Source organism: Cucumis melo, chromosome 9, assembly GCF_025177605.1.
Source record: "Cucumis melo cultivar AY chromosome 9, USDA_Cmelo_AY_1.0, whole genome shotgun sequence".
NCBI classification, from domain to species: domain Eukaryota; kingdom Viridiplantae; phylum Streptophyta; class Magnoliopsida; order Cucurbitales; family Cucurbitaceae; genus Cucumis; species Cucumis melo.
Window position 1 is genome coordinate 12257199 of NC_066865.1, and position 17199 is coordinate 12274397.

Here is a 17199-nt window from a genome sequence, read left to right on the forward strand (position 1 = left end):
TTAATTCAAATAATAATAGAAAATTTATGATTAAAGGCCAAAAAGAGAGAAGGAAAATCATTGTAAATGACTAAATTAGTAAGAATATTTATCAAAATATAACAAAATATTGATAGAAGTCTCAGTGTCTGTCTATTAGTGAATATGGTTACCGATGTCTTTTAATCAAATTTTGTTATATTTTGTAATATTTTAGTTGATTTAGTTATATTTGAAAATGGGCAAAGAAAAAACTTCCAAAAGTTGAAGGCGACCAAAATGAGATGAATCCCCTAAAAAAGACTTGAGCGGAGACATGACTTACCAATACAGAACTTGCCAAAAATATTGATGATACCATCTACTTACCAATACAAAACTTGCCAAAAATATTGACGATACTATTGATGATACTATGAAATCGTACATACATTGATGATACTATCTACTTACCAATACAGAACTTGCCAAAAATATTGGACAAAATCTCTTCAGAGATATCCTCACCACAAATTTCCCCAAGAGCTAATACAGCAGCCCTCAAATCCACTGTCCAAAAGTCAGGGGGCAACTCGTCTTCAATGGAAGATTTCAATCTTGTAAATGCCTCCTTGGTTCTAAGAAGCTGCTCGCATTGTCTCTGATTGTAACCAAAACAACACCAATCCATGAGTTCTACATTGCTCATTACTATTTCTATTTACTAAGACAAAAAATGGTGTTATACCAAGTTTTACCATCAAAGAACCGGATTCTTATTTGGTAGGGGGAAAAGGGAAATAGGTTAGTTATACCTGGTTTACCGTCCATCTACGGCCACTTGCAAGAGTTTTGTTGAGTCCCACCAGCTCTGATATTGCCATCTCCAAATTCTGTATTCCTTGTCCAGTGACAGCACATGTAAAAACTTGTTTACTGAAAGAATCACGATTTATACTCATTGCATCCATGTTTGGAGATGGAGCACAGTCTATCTTGTTTACGACAAGAAGTATAGGAATGCATGATTCATCTGATTTCTGCATTTTCAAAGCGTTTAAAAGAAATAATAATAATCAATAAACACCATTTTTTAATAATCTTTATGGTGGTGGAGCTTTGATTTTGACCAGTAACTCATTAAAGAATAATTCATAGCAGGAAACAGGTGGTCGAATTTTGCTAAACCTTTTTTGAAAGTATCCTATTGAGAAGTATGGTATCTTCTTCAGTCCATCCATCGGGGGCACTTATTGCCATAATAATGACATCCGCTCCATGAGCAGCAGCTTCAGATCTCTCGACGCCTGTAGAACAGAGCAAGGAGTGGGAGAACGGGTGGTCAATTTGCAACTCAAGAAAAATCAAACATGCCATAAAATAATCTCTTCCAAATTAAAATTGACCGGAATTTGAGACTAAAAGGGGAAATAACAAAAGCCATTACAAAATCTTATTATAACCAATTACTATAGTTCTGATGGTAGATCAGGCCTAGGATAAGTTACAATTGCACAGTGTACATGCAAATCAACCTAGCTCAAAAGGAATAATTGGGCATTATGTGAAATGCTGAATTAAGACACTAAACATTAGGAAATTTGTAAATCATACCAATCTTTTCTACGATGTCATCTGTTTCCCTAATTCCAGCTGTGTCAAGAAGAGTCACAGGAATGCCAGAAACTGTTACATTTGCTTCAATTACATCCCTGGTAGTTCCAGCAATTTCTGTAACTATTGCCCTCTCGCTCTGCACACTAAAAAATAAATGTGACAATAGAATAATATGATTAAGAGTAAAAGAAAAGGTAGCTAAAGAAAACCACCTAATATCAAATAGAAATTTCTGTTGTGAGATTAGAAATTTTTTAACATGTTTTAACAAGTTCACAATTTCTTTTTACGGAGACTACCACACAAACAATTCATAGAATAAATGAAAATACAACAGAGGGAACTCACCCTCACAAAACCGAAGTGCTGCATGTTTCTTAGATATATATAGGTTTGACTTTTCTATTGCCTAGCATAGCGGAGCAATAGTTGAAAGAGAATTAAATAATCAACTCCAAGACAAGGCCACAAAAAGCAATCACATTCCAAATATCCTGAGAATCTATTTTCTGTTAATCTTGTACAATATTATTGAATAATAACTTGAATAATCAGAATAGAGAGTTCCAAAATTATATACTCCCAATAATACAAACAAGGAAAATAACAGAAAAGGAAAATACTAGAAATGAAAATATTGATTTGATCATAAACCCAAATTATTTTAACAGCCTCCCTCAAACTCAAAGTGGTAGAAACAACTGTGTTTGTGAAGGATAGACTGATAGAAACTGAAGCAAACTCCTGAATCAAATGACAGCAAGTATGGGTTGGACATAAGAGGCTTATGGAGAACTAGAAAACAAAGAACTTCTAGGCTAGGAAGCATGGATACCGACACGAAACAAGGCGACACCAACACTGAGACACCATTTTTCAAAAAATTAGTCAATTTTTAAGTAAAAAAAAATTAAATATATGTCTTGCATTTGAACACATTACATAACAAGGATTCTAATTAAAAACATCAAAATAACAAGTTTAGAGCATAAACCATAACAAGGGCAGAGAGGGTTGGTGGCTTGGTGGGGAGAATCGAAGAAGATAGCGTGAAGAAACCTAATAATTAAAGAAAAAAACTAATAATTATTGCCACTGGGCAGGATAATGGGCCGTTTCTTTGGGTTGTGTTTCTCCAACTGTGTCGGAGCCGTGTCCGAAATTGAAAAATAAAATCGACAAAACCCATACAAGGACTTTCTAAGCCTGCAAACCCGATGGCCAAATCGGGCTTCGAATCCCGGTGGAGGACTCATATACACTTCTTTTAAATCCCCATCATAATACATTCTTAACATCAAGTGAATAAAGAAGTCAATCTTTATTCACAACAACAAATAGCAAGACTTTCACAATGTTCAAATTTGCAACCGAAGAGAAAGTTCTAGAGTAGTCAACCCCATAAGTTTGAGTGAACCTTTTTGCAACCAACCTAGCCTTATATCTGTCAAGAGTACCATCTGCTCTGTACTTGATAGTAAACACCCATTTGTATCCACAATCTTATGTCCCTTAGGTAGAGTGCAGAGCTCCCAAGTCTTGTTATTTTCCAAGGGTCTCATTTCCTCCATGACTACAGCTTTCCACTTTGAGCATTCAAAGGCAACATGGACATTTTTGGGTATGGTAGTAGATCAGTCAAGACTAGTTGTAAAGGCTATAAACCGAGGAGATAGGTTCTTATAAGAAATGAAGTTAGCAATAGAGTGTTTTGTGTAGGACCTGGTACTCTTCCTCAGTGCAATAGGAAGATCAAGAGACGAATCATACTTACTAATATTTTCTAAATGATTCTCCATAATGTTATTCTCCGTAACTTTTGCAATAACCTCATTCCCACCATCACTACCTTCTCTATTCGAAAGGACCCCAGTATCAACATTATACTGTTCACCTATGTTCTCAGGAATAGTTGTCTCGAACTTATCACTTTCGCTCATTTTATTGTCAATATGTGAGTCAATAGTATCAGTCATACCTTGATCTTGTAGAGGATTAAAATCTTGGACCAGAGCCGGCAAAGTAGCAAGAGATCCAACGTCCTTCCTAAGGTTCCTCCTACAATAGGTTTTCCAAGAAACTTAGTTCGTAGGTAGGACCGTGTTGTGAGGAATTGGGTTAGGTAGGGCAGCAAAAATAGGACTGGTAGACTCTAAGAAAATCACCCAGTTAGACTCTTCACTCTTACTACTCTCACTCTCCCCCAGAAGAAGGCTAACAGGAACGAAAGGACGATCCTTAAGAAAGGTGACACCCATGAAGACAAAGTACTTATGAGAAGACAGATGAAAGCATTTATAGCCTCGTTGGTGCAGAGGATAACCAACAAAGACACATGTCTGAGCCCGAGGGACAAACTTAGTTGGGTTAGGACCATGGTTATGAACATAGGTTGTGCACCCGAACACCTAAAGAGGAATATCATAAATAAGACGGATAAAGGTATATGACTCTTTAAAACACTTAAGGGGGATGGAGATGTAATACACGAGAAGGCATCCTGTTGATAAGATGGGTTGCAGTAAGAATGGCATAGCCCCAAAGATAGGACAGTAGGAAAGTAGACAACATAAGAGAACGAACTACTTCCAAAAGACGACTGGTGTAGGCACAAAAACTTTGGTAGACAACTCCTTTGGAGGATAAAGACTTATTGAGGGTATGATTTTGGAACTCACAACCATTGTCACTTCATAGAATAGCAAGTTTCGCATTGAACTACGTCTCTACGGTGTGATAAAAGTCCCCAAAGACGGAGGTAACCTCGGACTTTTCGAAGATGAGAAAGACCCAGGTAAGACGGGTATGATCATCAGTAAAAGTTACAAACCACCATTTCCCAGATGAAGTAGTGACCTTGGAAGGATCCCAAACATCATTATGAACGAGAGTGAAAGGATGGGTTGGTTTGTATGGTTAGGAAGGAAAAGACACCCGATGTTGTTTAGCCCGAACACACATATCACAAGATGAAGTAGACACATCAATTTTAGAGAAAAGATGAAGAAACAAATGTTTCATATCTTGAAAATTAGGATGGCCTAGACGGAAATGCCACAACATACAATCTTGTTCAGAAGTAGTAAAATAGGAAGATAAAAGGCTAGTCCTAGAAGTCCTACTAGAAGAGGTGTCATCATCAAGAAGGTAGAGTCCCCTACTATGCCAGGCAATGTCAATTATCACAATCACAACTTTTCAAACATGGGACAGGCGATTGTGCGACACTTGTTCTAACTCATGAACAAGTCAGCCGTATGAAATCCAAAAGTTGTGGACAAACTCGTGGTACGATGTAGCCTCCCTTCATGTTTTGAGAGAAAATGGTTTTATAGAACGTGAGAGAGAAAGAAAAGCATCGTTGAAAACATCGTTAAAGAAAGCATTGAAGACTGTCAATTGCAAAGAGTACAACAAGGCTTGGTCGGTGATTCAACTACCAACAAGGCTTAGTTGACGATTCAACTACTATGTCTCCCCTATAGTATATTTTAAACATTTTTAGCTTTGACAGACTTGCATATGAAAAAGCCGAAACGTCACTTCCTAGGACGACGATAACAAAATGAAAGCAATAGGCTAAACTAAGTACAAAACATAAAGATAAGGTGGTTTGAGGATGTTCGAGCATTCGGCAATGGGCAAACAACGGCTTGGACAAACATGCTCGTGACACCAATCATCCTCCTCGAGCTCAAGTCTTGAAAAGAGACAGAATCAAGTAAGAATGTTGCTTTGCAGTTTAAATCACGAGTAATCTTGTTTATAGATAGCAGATTATAAGAAATTTTGGGCACATGCAACACATGATGTAAGGAGAGCCCTGCACAAGGAGAAATCTTCCCCTTCCCAGCAATAGGGGCCAAAGGACCATCTACAATCTTAATTGTTTTTATAAGCACATGGAAGATAGGACACAAACAATTCAGAGGAACCAATCAAATGGTCTGTGGCGCCAGAATCCAAAATCCATGGTTTCTTCCCATTAATACTAATAAGATTGAAGGACTGAGGTATACCTAATTGGGCAATGGCACCTATAGTAGTAGGACTGGGATTGATCTGATTCTCATGTAGATTAGGTGGTTGAGAAGGTCCAACAGACTCACTCACATACACCCGTCCAGCATTCTGTTTGTCGTTGGAAGAGCATTTTTTACCTCTTGGGGGGCAATCATGTAACTTCCAATATTGCTCATTCGTATGTCATTGCTTCTTGCAATGATCACAGACAGGAACTGGTTTCCCATTATTCTTTTTACTGCCACTGGTTGAGGACCTCATCCAAAAGCAACGAAGTCAATAGCCGGGATTGTCGAAATATTCATAGCACTTGTACGATCCTCCTCAAGATGGATTTCAAAACAGACCTCCATCAAAGAGGGAATCAGTCTTTGGCCCAGCATATGCCCACAAACTACATCAAACTTAGAGTTAAGACCAGCAAGAAAATCATAAATCATGTTAATCTATTCGACTCTGGCATACTATACACTATCACTAGGATTGCTCCAGACTAGTTCTTTGCATAGATCCATTTCCTGCCAAACAAGAGAGAGCTTGTTAAAAAAGGATGTAACCCCCAAGGTCCTGTTAGGTTTCCCAAAAAGAAAACTGTAATAACCTAACTTAGTGGCAGGAAAACAGAGTATCCTCTGTAGTTTTATTTATTTATAATGCCAAATACATTCATAAGCTTAAAACAGTAAAGAACATCAAGGAAAAGCAATAACAAATAGCATACCAACAAGTAGTCTACCCTAGGATGCCTTGGCTACAGCGGCCGCCCTCCCAAACTTTTATCAAAATTAGACCTGCCTCCCCAATCCCAAAAAGATGCTATATATAGGCATTATCCAACCTTCTCTCTCTCCCCCTGGGTCCCACACGCACGATCTCCCATTTATTTTCCTTTTCCCACATTCTTGTCCAGCTGAATTACTTTTCTGTCCCTCCTCTTATATGTATGCAATATGGGAGGTCTTACAATACCCCTTGGTTCCACATTCACCTTGTCCTCAAGGTGGAAAGAAGGGAATTGTTGATTCATTTGATAAACTGATTCCCACGTAGCATCACTCTCTTGTAGGCCTTGCCATTTGATTAACCACTCGTTAGCCCCTAACTCCTTATTCCAACGGATTCCGAGGACATTTTCTGGCTGAAGCTGTAATTCAAAGTTTTCTGTCAACATGGGGTGCTGGTGCTGAACCACTTGCTGTGCCCCCAGCTTGGGTTTGAGCTGAGAGATGTGGAATACATTGTGTATTGCTGCCTCCGGAGGAAGGTCCAGCCGATAAGCCACAGCTCCAATTTCTTCAATGATCTTGTAAGGCCCATAATACCTAGGAGCCAATTTTTCTGATTTCTTCCGAGCCAAGGAGCGTTGTCTGTAAGGTTTGAGTTTGAGATAGACCTCCTCTCCCACCTTTAGCTTAAGTTCCCTTCTCTTTAGATCAGCAAACTTCTTCATGCGATTTTGAGCTAATGTCAAATTTTCCTTCAAGGCACTCAGGGCTGAATCACGTTCTTTCAGCATTACTTCCACTTCATTGTTAGTAGTTTTCTTGTCCCCGTAGGATAGCAAAGGGGGAGGGGAACGACCATAAACTGCCTCAAAAGGAGTAGTTTTTGTAGATGCGTGAAAGGCAGTGTTGTACCACAATTCGGCCCACGGTATGAACTGATCCCACTTGTGCGGCTGTTCATTGCAAAAACATCTCAAGTAAGTCTCCAAGCATTGATTTACTCTCTCAGTTTGTCCATCCGTCTGTGGGTGGAAAGCTGTACTTCTTTTCAGTAAGGTCCCCATGGATGCGAATAGTTCCCTCCAAAAATTGCTGAGGAAGATCTTGTCTCTGTCAGATATGATAGAATTTGGAATTCCATGGCGCCTAACTATCTTGTCAATGAAGGTCAGCGCTACTTGTTTCGCCGAGAAGGGGTGTTTGAGAGTGATGAAGTAGGCATACTTAGTGAGACGATCCACCACCACCATAATTACATTCATGCCTCCTGCCTTAGGTAATCCTTCAATAAAGTCCATTGTCCAATCTTCCAGGATTTTGTCCGGAATGGGTAGGGGTTGAAGGACACCAGCCGGTTTAGTAGCTTCATATTTGTTCCGCTGACATACTTCACACTGCTCCACGTATTTTTTGATATCATTCTTCATCCCCTGCCAATAAAGTTCCCCACTCATCCTTTTGTACGTTCGTAGGAATCCCGAATGGCCTCCTAGCACTGAATCATGAAATGTGTGCAGCAATCTTGGAATGAGGGAGGAAGTTTGGGGTAGTACAAGTCTTCCTTTGTAGAGTAATCTACCATTCTTCCACTCGAATTTTCCATCCACTTCTTGTTCCTTCTTCAGCTTTGCCACAATTTTCTGTAGCCCTTCATCTTTGTCAACTTCCTCACAAACAACACTGATGTCGACAATACCCGAAGTTGTCATCTCATGAAGCTCTATCTTCGGTTCCACTCTTGAGAGAGCATCTGCTGCTTTGTTGAGTTGGCCCGGTTGGTAGAGTATTTCAAAATCATACCCTAGGAGTTTGGTTAGCCATTTCTGGAATTGGGGCTGCACTTCCCTCTGCTCCAGCAGAAACTTCAAAGCCTTCTGGTCTGAGAGTATAGAAAACTTCCTTCCCAATAGGTAGTGCCTCCACCTTTGTACAGATAATACCACAGCCATCAATTCTCTTTCATATATGGACTTTGCCTGGGCTCTTTGCGAGAGTTTCTGACTATAAAAAGCTATGGGATGCCCTCTTTGCGATAAAACTGCTCCCAAGCCGCTGCCTGAAGCGTCAGTTTCTATGGTAAAGGGCAAACTCCAATCGGGCAGTGCCAAGACTGGTATCGTTGTCATTGCCACCTTCAGTCTGACGAATGCTGTTTCAGCGTCTTCATTCCATTTAAAAGCATTTTTCTGTAATAGTTTAGTAAGGGGGGTTGCAATGTTGCTGTAACCCTTAACAAACCTTCTGTAATATCCAGTCAGCCCCAGAAATCCTCTTAATTCAGTCACATCTGAAGGTCTTGGCCAATTTACCATACTTCTAATCTTATCTTCATCTGCCTCTACCCCTGCCTTAGATATTTGGTGTCCCAAATATTGGATTTTAGAATGAGCAAACACACATTTCTTGTGATTGGCATAGAGTTGATTATCCCTTAACACAGCAAAAACCATCCCTAGGTGTTTCTCATGTTCAGTGATGTCCCTGCTATATACTAAGATGTCATCAAAAAATACCAAAACACAACGTCTAAGGAAAGGCTTGAAAACCTGATTCATTAGTGATTGAAACGTTGCTGGTGCGTTGGTGAGACCGAAAGGCATCACTAGGAATTCATAATGGCCTTCATGGGTGCGAAACGCTGTTTTCTCTATATCTTCTTCCTTCATTCTAATTTGGTGGTAACCCGATTTGAGGTCCAGTTTAGAGAAAACTGCTGCTCCATATAACTCATCCAATAGTTCTTCAATCACCGGAATAGGAAATTTATCTGAGATTGTAGCTTGATTCAACTTCCGGTAATCAACACAAAAACGCCACCCTCCATCTTTCTTTTTAACCAGGAGAACAGGGCTGGAATATGGGCTTCGGCTTGGGCGGATGACACCATCTTGCAGCATTTCAGCCACTAACTTCTCTATCTCCCCTTTTTGGATATGTCCATATTTATATGGTCTTACATTGATCGGCTTTTGGTCGGGTAGTGTCAATATCCTGTGGTCGATATCTCTCTTTGGAGGGAGTCCCTTTGGCGTGGTAAAAATATCTGTGTACTGTTGTAGTAAAAACCGAATCATAGGGATATCCGCTTCATCTCCTTCCTCTTTCTCATCAGTCTTGTAAGTATCATCAGTTTCTACTTCCATGTTTGCCCACTCCAATAGAAATCCTTGATCCTCCTCTTGCCATGTCTTTTCCAATGTCCTTAGTGAACATTCGGCCCTGATGAGGGAAGGGTCTCCTTTCAATACGATCTGTCTACCACCGTTCCAAAAGCTCATCGTCAAGGAAGGCCAGTGGATCTTCATAGTACCTGTGGTGTCCAGCCACTGCATTCCTAAGACAGCATCAACCGAGCCCAGTTCTACCGCTAGGAAATCTGCTATGATGGTAATTTCGTCAAGCTTCACTTCCACTCTTCGGCATACCCCCCTTCCCCTACAGCGTGTTCCATTTCCTATGGTATAACCGAACGAAGTGTGTGGATCCATTCCCAGCTCTAATTCTGCTGCCAAGGAGTGATGGATGAAATTATGGGTTGCCCCGCTATCAATTAGTACCACTACCTCCTTCTGCCTTATCCATCCCTTGAGTTTCATCGTTCCTTTTGAGGAAATCCGAGTCATGGTCTTCAGTTCAATTGCAGCCTCATCGGTAAGTTCCAAAGTCTTCAGCTCTACTGTTTCCTCGATTACTTCCTCTTGGCTGTCTCCTTCTTCATCCTCTTCTTCTTCATTCATGATGAAGAACATCAGTTCTCTTTTCTCCTTGGTTTTGCACCAGTGACCAGGAGAATACTTATCATTGCATCTGAAGCACAGTCCCCGGTCTAGTCTTGCTCTAAACTCTGCATCCGACAGCCTTTTCACCGGTGGTTCCCCTTTCTTGAAGTTACCTTTAATAGGTATGGTGATCTGTTTCATTTGGAAATCGGTCTTCCTTGGTGGTGGCTTATCCACATCTCCCAGCTTCTTGACCTTAGATGATCCTCCAACCTCCCACTCTGTCATTCCTAACTCCATCTTAGACAGCTTTAAAGCGTAGTTCCGATCATTTACTAGCTGTGCTTCCCTCATACAATCCTCAAGTGTTTGGGGATGCCTACTGATTACCTCGGCTTGTAGGGAAGGTTCTAACCCAGTGACAAACGCATCAACCAACACACTTTCTGCCATGTAGGGTAGTGGGGCTGAATAGGTCACGAATTTTTTGACATATTCATTATAGGATCCTTCTTGTTGAATCCTAATCAATCTTGCTCCCAAGCTCTTTTGTCCCGAGTCTCGAAAAAACTCAAACATTCTACTCTTCAGATCCTCCCATGACTCCACCTTCTTCCTATTATGACTCCAACGGTACCAATCCACCTCATCTTGGCCAAAACTTACCACAGCTACCTTGACTTTTTCACTCTCAGACAGGTTGTTTATCTCAAAAAAATGTTCAGCTCTGTACACCCATGACTCAGGGTTTTCTCCAAGGAACATCGGCATCTCCAGTTTTTTGTACTTGCTCCGGTCAGTTACTGTTCCATTGATCTCTGTTATCGGCTCGGTTTCATCCATCTTCCCCTTTAACTTCATCACTGAACCGTCTGATGTGGTACCTGACTCTTCTTTTTTCTTGTAACTATGATTTTCCTTCATTTCGTCAGCCAAACGTTCTACAGCCTTCTTCATTTCCAGCAGCATTTCTTTCATACTCAGGAGTTCCTTTTCAGTACCCTCAACTCTTTCTTCCATCTGTCTTTGGGCCATTTGCCTCGTGATCACCCCCAGTTTCTAGAGGCTCTGATACCAATTGTTAGGTTTCCCAAAAAGAAAACTGTAATAACCTAACTTAGTGGCAGGAAAACAGAGTATCCTCTGTAGTTTTATTTATTTATAATGCCAAATACATTCATAAGCTTAAAACAGTAAAGAACATCAAGGAAAAGCAATAACAAATAGCATACCAACAAGTAGTCTACCCTAGGATGCCTTGGCTACAGCGGCCGCCCTCCCAAACTTTTATCAAAATTAGACCTGCCTCCCCAATCCCAAAAAGATGCTATATATAGGCATTATCCAACCTTCTCTCTCTCCCCCTGGGTCCCACACGCACGATCTCCCATTTATTTTCCTTTTCCCACATTCTTGTCCAGCTGAATTACTTTTCTGTCCCTCCTCTTATATGTATGCAATATGGGAGGTCTTACAGGTCCCTTGCTTGCATTCATGAACCTATTTCTGAAGTATATATAGGCAAAAGGCATTTTGACGTTTAGAATACATTTTCTAGGCTATGTCCCAAAAATATCTTTAGCAGTTGCAACGTAGGGTAAAGGTTTCCCAATCTGTGGTTCCATGCAATTGATCAATGTGGATCGAAGAAGATAATCTTCTCCTTTCCAGTACCGTTCCTGAGGGTCCCCAGGCGGAGGACGAAGTATTTCCCCTGTCAGAAAACTGAATTTATGTCGCCCTTCAAGAACCATTTTCACTGACTGAGACCATGAGAAATAGTTATTGTCATTCAATTTTGCCCCTGAAAAATATATTGTAGATGGTGTCGTTATATTAGTCACACAAGGAGAGGATAAAAAGGGGAACAAGATTACCGGATTCTCAGAATACACCGATAAAGATGTATAAAGACCATGACCTCGTATTAGATATTGCTCCTAAGGTAGCCTCAATCATCGCAATCTGCTGTCAAAGCCTCTCTAGTTGCTAGTGAGCTATACCCGAAGAAGAAGAGGTTGGCAAGTTAGAGTTGGAATGTGTCAAAGACTCTCCAACTTCAAATGTTGAGTGGATTCGAGGATGCACGACCCTAGGATGATTGCTAAGGTTTGGAACAAAGTCGGTGGATGGCAGGGCATACATGTTGGATAGCAGAAGCAACGGTGACTCGATGGAGGTAGATGGCATAACATGAAGCAGTGTGTGGGAGGCATTAACGGTTGCGGATGAAGGCAAGGGTGGCAGGGATGGGTTGGTCAGCAGCTTCTGAATGAGATTGGTAGGTTCGGGGGTCTCCGACGACGCCTCCGCCGGCACGTGGAGACGCGTACGGCAGAATAAATGATGGGTTCAGGGTGGTCGGCGTTATTTGAAGTTGGCGGAACCATTCATCCATGGTAGCACCAATACGAGCATCGACGGCGGCGCTGATGGTGGTTGTCTCCTCTGTTTGGTTTTCAACAAGTGTTTGACCTTCTAGAGTTTCTTACAAATGCTTGAACACAAGACCTCCTTGAACCACCTACTTTGATACCAATTTTAAATCACCAATTCAACCAGAAACTTAAGCTAGTGGTTGATGACAAATTTAAATATATATCACTAACACTCATAACCCAATTCTATATGATAGGATGAAGCACATTAAAGTTGGCAAGCATTTCACAAAGGAGAAGGTTGATCCAGCTATAATATACATATATTATCTTCCTACAATAGAACAAGCAACGGATATTCTAACTAAAGGTCTTTCAAAAAGACAATTTGATAAATGTCTTATCAAGCTAGCTATGAATGATATCTACAAACCAGCTTGAGGGGAAGTGTTGAATTTCCTTTTCTCTTGTAATATTATTTAGTTTTTTTTTTTTTTTTGTGTCTATAATTTTTTTCCTTATTTATATCTTCCTTATTGGTTGTTGGTCTTTCTCTATATAAGAAGACCTTGATTTGATTCAATAATACAAAGGAATGATATTAAACTTTACTTCCCATTTTTAAGTAAAACTACGAGGGTCAGACTCATACAGAGAACAAATTATCTAAAGGAGGTCAAGTTTAAAGGAAATAAGAGAACGTGATGTAGCTTACTTTGCTCCATGCATTAAGAAGGCTCGACTTCCCAACATTAGGGCGGCCAACAATTGCTATCTGCAAGTTTTTAAGAAGATGGCAAATGGTATTAACAAATCCATGCATCTTTTGTGCAAGGAAACAAACTGATTTAGACGGTTCTTAAAATTTACCTGTATTCCAGATTGAAGAAGCTTGTCATAATTGGCTGTCTCAAGAGCAGTCTCTACTTCCTGTGACATGGCTTGCACTTTTTCCATTACAACGTTCAAATCCAACGGTGGCATCTCATCATCAAAGTCTAGACGGGCCTCAATTTCAGTGAGTAATTCAATACATTGTGCTCTTAGCAATTTGACTAAGGAAGAGAAGCCACCCTGCCAATCAAAATATGATATGCTTCAGTAAACTAGAAGTCATTGGATATGATGGCTTAGCATTGAATTTTGTATATGATGGTTTTGTGAAGATCTACTATCATGGCTTAGTATTAAGTTTTGTTTTCCTTTTGCTTTTGTTTTTCTGGATATGATGAGGTCGCTAAAGACCACACCTAGTTGAGATATCCAAGCAGGATTGCTGATCCCTAGTATCTTTTACAGCTCATGTATAACTCTCTTGTACTTTGAGCTCGTCTCACAATTAATAAAGAGATCCATTTCCATTTCAAAAAGAGACTAGAAGTCATTGGTAGCTTCCACCCCAAGTTGCAGTAATGCGATAGATGAAATTAGATGGACACACCAGACAACATTATCGGTCAATAAAAAAATCCAACCTGAATTGCAGCCAGTGCAGCATCGGCAGCAGCCGTAGACTTGGCTGAAATTAATTTCCCAACATTTTCTGCTTGTGAAAGGTCTAAGCGTCCATTTAAGAAGGCACGAAGAGTAAACTCACCTAAAATATACATATAAAATTTTAATTATAAACGTTTCTTCCCCCTAGGCAGTCATAAGTGTAGATTTGGTAACGATATGATAATGAAAAGCATAAATTCTTAGCCTAAACCAATTTTCCCCACTTCTTTTTTCCATAGGTTAGCACTGCTTTAATTCTGATGCAAGCAAACTCTTAATGTAAACAAATGAGCAGGGGATTTGTGTATAGTCCATGAATTTAATGAGAAGGCAATCCCAGTTTCAGAAAATACACCTGGTTCTGCAAGCCGGGCTCCAGCTTCTAAACAAGCTTTTAGCACACGACGGAGACATACTTCGCTCCCATGACACTGAAGCTCGATCACATCTTCACGAGTATAAGATCTTGGAGCCAACATTGGCACTGTCAAAACCTTCACAAAAGAGCAAAACCATAGCTCAAATTAATCCCAAACTAACAAAAGCCTACAACGACACAGAACTGAGAGAATTTTCCAAACACGACACTTAATCATTACTGTACTTCATCAATTACATCCCCCTGTTGGTCCAATACCACACCGTACTCCACGACATGGCTGGTGGGTCTCCATGGGTGCCGGCTCAAATTCTTCCCCTTCTTTTTGGCGGCAGGGCAAAATAAAGTCCCAACGATATTCACAGCACGAGGACCCGATAATCGCACAATCCCCACAGCAGCAGGAGGACCCCCAATAGATGTCACAATAGCTGCAATGGTGCTTGAATTCTCAATTTGTTCACGCTCAATCCCGGTATGCGAATCCGCTAAGCGCTCATCTGGAGCAAGAAGAAACGTATTCTCTGCAGGAATAAGAAAGAAGAATGAGAAAATGGAGAAGTCTTTAAGTTGAAGTGAAAATAAGAGCAAATTGATAAGGGGGTGACCTTTCGCAGTAGAGTGGGACTTGATCAGGGATTTTGAGAGAACGTGGTTGGAGGTTTTGGATATGGAATATAGAGAGGATGGTCTAGAAATAGGGGTAGAGAAATGGGTATAGAGAAAAGCCATTGGTGGTGTGGTTCTGTAAAAATGGGCGATGAAATGGCGGAATCCTGGTAGCAGAGCCATGCCACTCGAAACTAGGCCAAAGGCGAGAATTGCCCGGGGTTTAGCGTGTTTTTTAAAGATAAAGAGCGAAATATATATATTGTTTTAGAAAGGAGTATACATAAGGAAATAATGGGATAAATTTTCAATAATAATTAAAAAAAAAAAAGGTTAACTTTGTATTTGAAGTTATAATTAGTGAAGTTTTGATTACATTCGAACTTAAAAGAGTTCAAACCTGCTTTTAGGGTTAGTTTTTTTATTTGAGACACTTTCCAACTATTGAAAAAATTTTAAAATATATTTGAACGTTAAAAAGTTTTTTTAAATAAAAAAACTACTTTCACAATCCCTATATGAACTAAAAACAATTAATGTTTGATTGAAAAAATAAATATAAATTAAAAACATTCGTGTCATTAGTATAATGATAAATTTATCAAAAGTTGTTAGGTTTTATGAGATTGACAATATTTGTTTATAGCTTCAGATATCGAAAGTGTCATGACCTCATTGTTTTCCAAAAGAATGCTCTGTAGAAATGTTTATTCCGCAAAATACTTTTCTTATCGGTGGTTGTCTTTTTTTTGTCTTGCTACCAACATCTTTCTTTATTTAGTGTCTGATTGCTATGGAATTAGGGTTGTTGGTTATTGTGAATTTGTTGTGCATATTTAAAGGACATTTAGTCATTCGGTTAGGGTTAGTTCATTCCATTTGTCTTGAGAGCAACATTTGTATTATGTTGTTGTAGCTGTTTCGACTTGTGTTAGAAGAAGAGAATGTACATGTATTGGAGACATACTTCATTCTCCTTACTGAGCATAAGACATTCGAACAAAAGGGATTTTGTTCAATGGAAATGTGAGGGAGTGTCACAAACCCACAAACTCAAGAGAAGCTCAAGTTCTTTAGAAAGTGTGAATTAAGGAGAGCATAAGACTATCTTCACTAAATAATAAATAACAAATGAAAAAAATTGGAAGTGAAAGTAGTGTTTATAGACTTAATTTAAAAAAAAAAAAACAAATCATTACCAAACAAGACCAATATAATTTTGTTAAAATTGATTATTTTCTAACTTAAAGAAAACTTTAATAAGTTTATCATCATACTAATAATATAGATATTTATTATTTGAAGTTATTTTTGGAATGAGATATTAATGGTTTCTGTTCCTATACTAATTGTGAGTAATTTTTTTAAAAAAAAAATAGTTTAAGGTATTTTTGAAGCTTTTGATATTTTTTAAACAAAATTTTAACTATTTCCATCCAAAACTAAGGATAAAGATATTTTTGAACCATTTTCTTAAGTTTGAGTGTACACTTGAAACTTTTGAAAGTTTAGAAGTATTTTTTACGCAAAATACAAAGTTAATAGGTAATTAATAGTTTAGCCAAAACAATATATATAATATTAAAATAAATAAAACATGGGGAAAATATTTTTTTGGTCACTGAAATTTTGGGTCTAGTTTCTATTTAGTTCATAGGTTTCAAAATGTTACAATTTTACCATCGACATTTGAATTTTGTTTCAATTTGGTCCCTAAATTTCAATGTTTACATATTTTAACCTCAATTTTTCACTCAATACTTATTTTCCATATAAGTGTTAATGTATGTTAATAAATTTAAAATGGTTAAATAAATTAAAATTAATTAAGTTTCACTAGTTTTTATGTTGAGATCTAACTTAAAATTTTACATTCATAATTACTTTAAATTAGTCAATAAACATTGAAATCAATGTTTGTAAGTGAGTGTATATTTAAAGAAAAATTGAAGCTAAAATATAAAATATTGAATTTCAGGGACTAAATTAAAACAAAACTCAAATCTTAAGGGTAAAATTGTAACATTTTGATATTTAAGGATTAAATTTAAATCAAAATTAAAACTTAAAGACTAAATGTGTAACATTTTGAAAGTTTGGAGCTATTAGTTCATGCACTTGATTGGTTTTTTTTTTTTTTTTTTTTTAAATTCAAACTAATAATTATTTCAAAAATAACTTAGTTTGTGATTTATTCTTTAAAAAACTTATTTACAATTCAACAACGAATTAAGTGACGAATAATACCGCAACTCAGCCAATTTATTAACATACTTCTATTTTGCAGGTTATTC

At 38.5% G+C, this 17199-nt stretch overlaps 1 protein-coding gene across 1 annotated transcript; it reads right to left on the reverse strand.

Annotated features, from left to right (window-relative positions):
* Positions 1–359: 359 nt before the first annotated feature.
* LOC103499287 (uncharacterized) lies at positions 360–15137 on the reverse strand. The gene is made up of 10 exons (XM_008462260.3): positions 14905–15137; positions 14522–14820; positions 14273–14411; positions 13896–14017; positions 13291–13494; positions 13136–13195; positions 1573–1711; positions 1147–1265; positions 774–998; positions 360–619 (listed from the first exon to the last, which is right to left on the reverse strand). The coding sequence occupies exons 1-10, from the start codon at positions 15086–15088 to the stop codon at positions 425–427; spliced, it is 1686 nt and encodes a 561-aa protein (XP_008460482.1). The 5' UTR covers positions 15089–15137; the 3' UTR covers positions 360–424.
* Positions 15138–17199: the final 2062 nt, after the last annotated feature.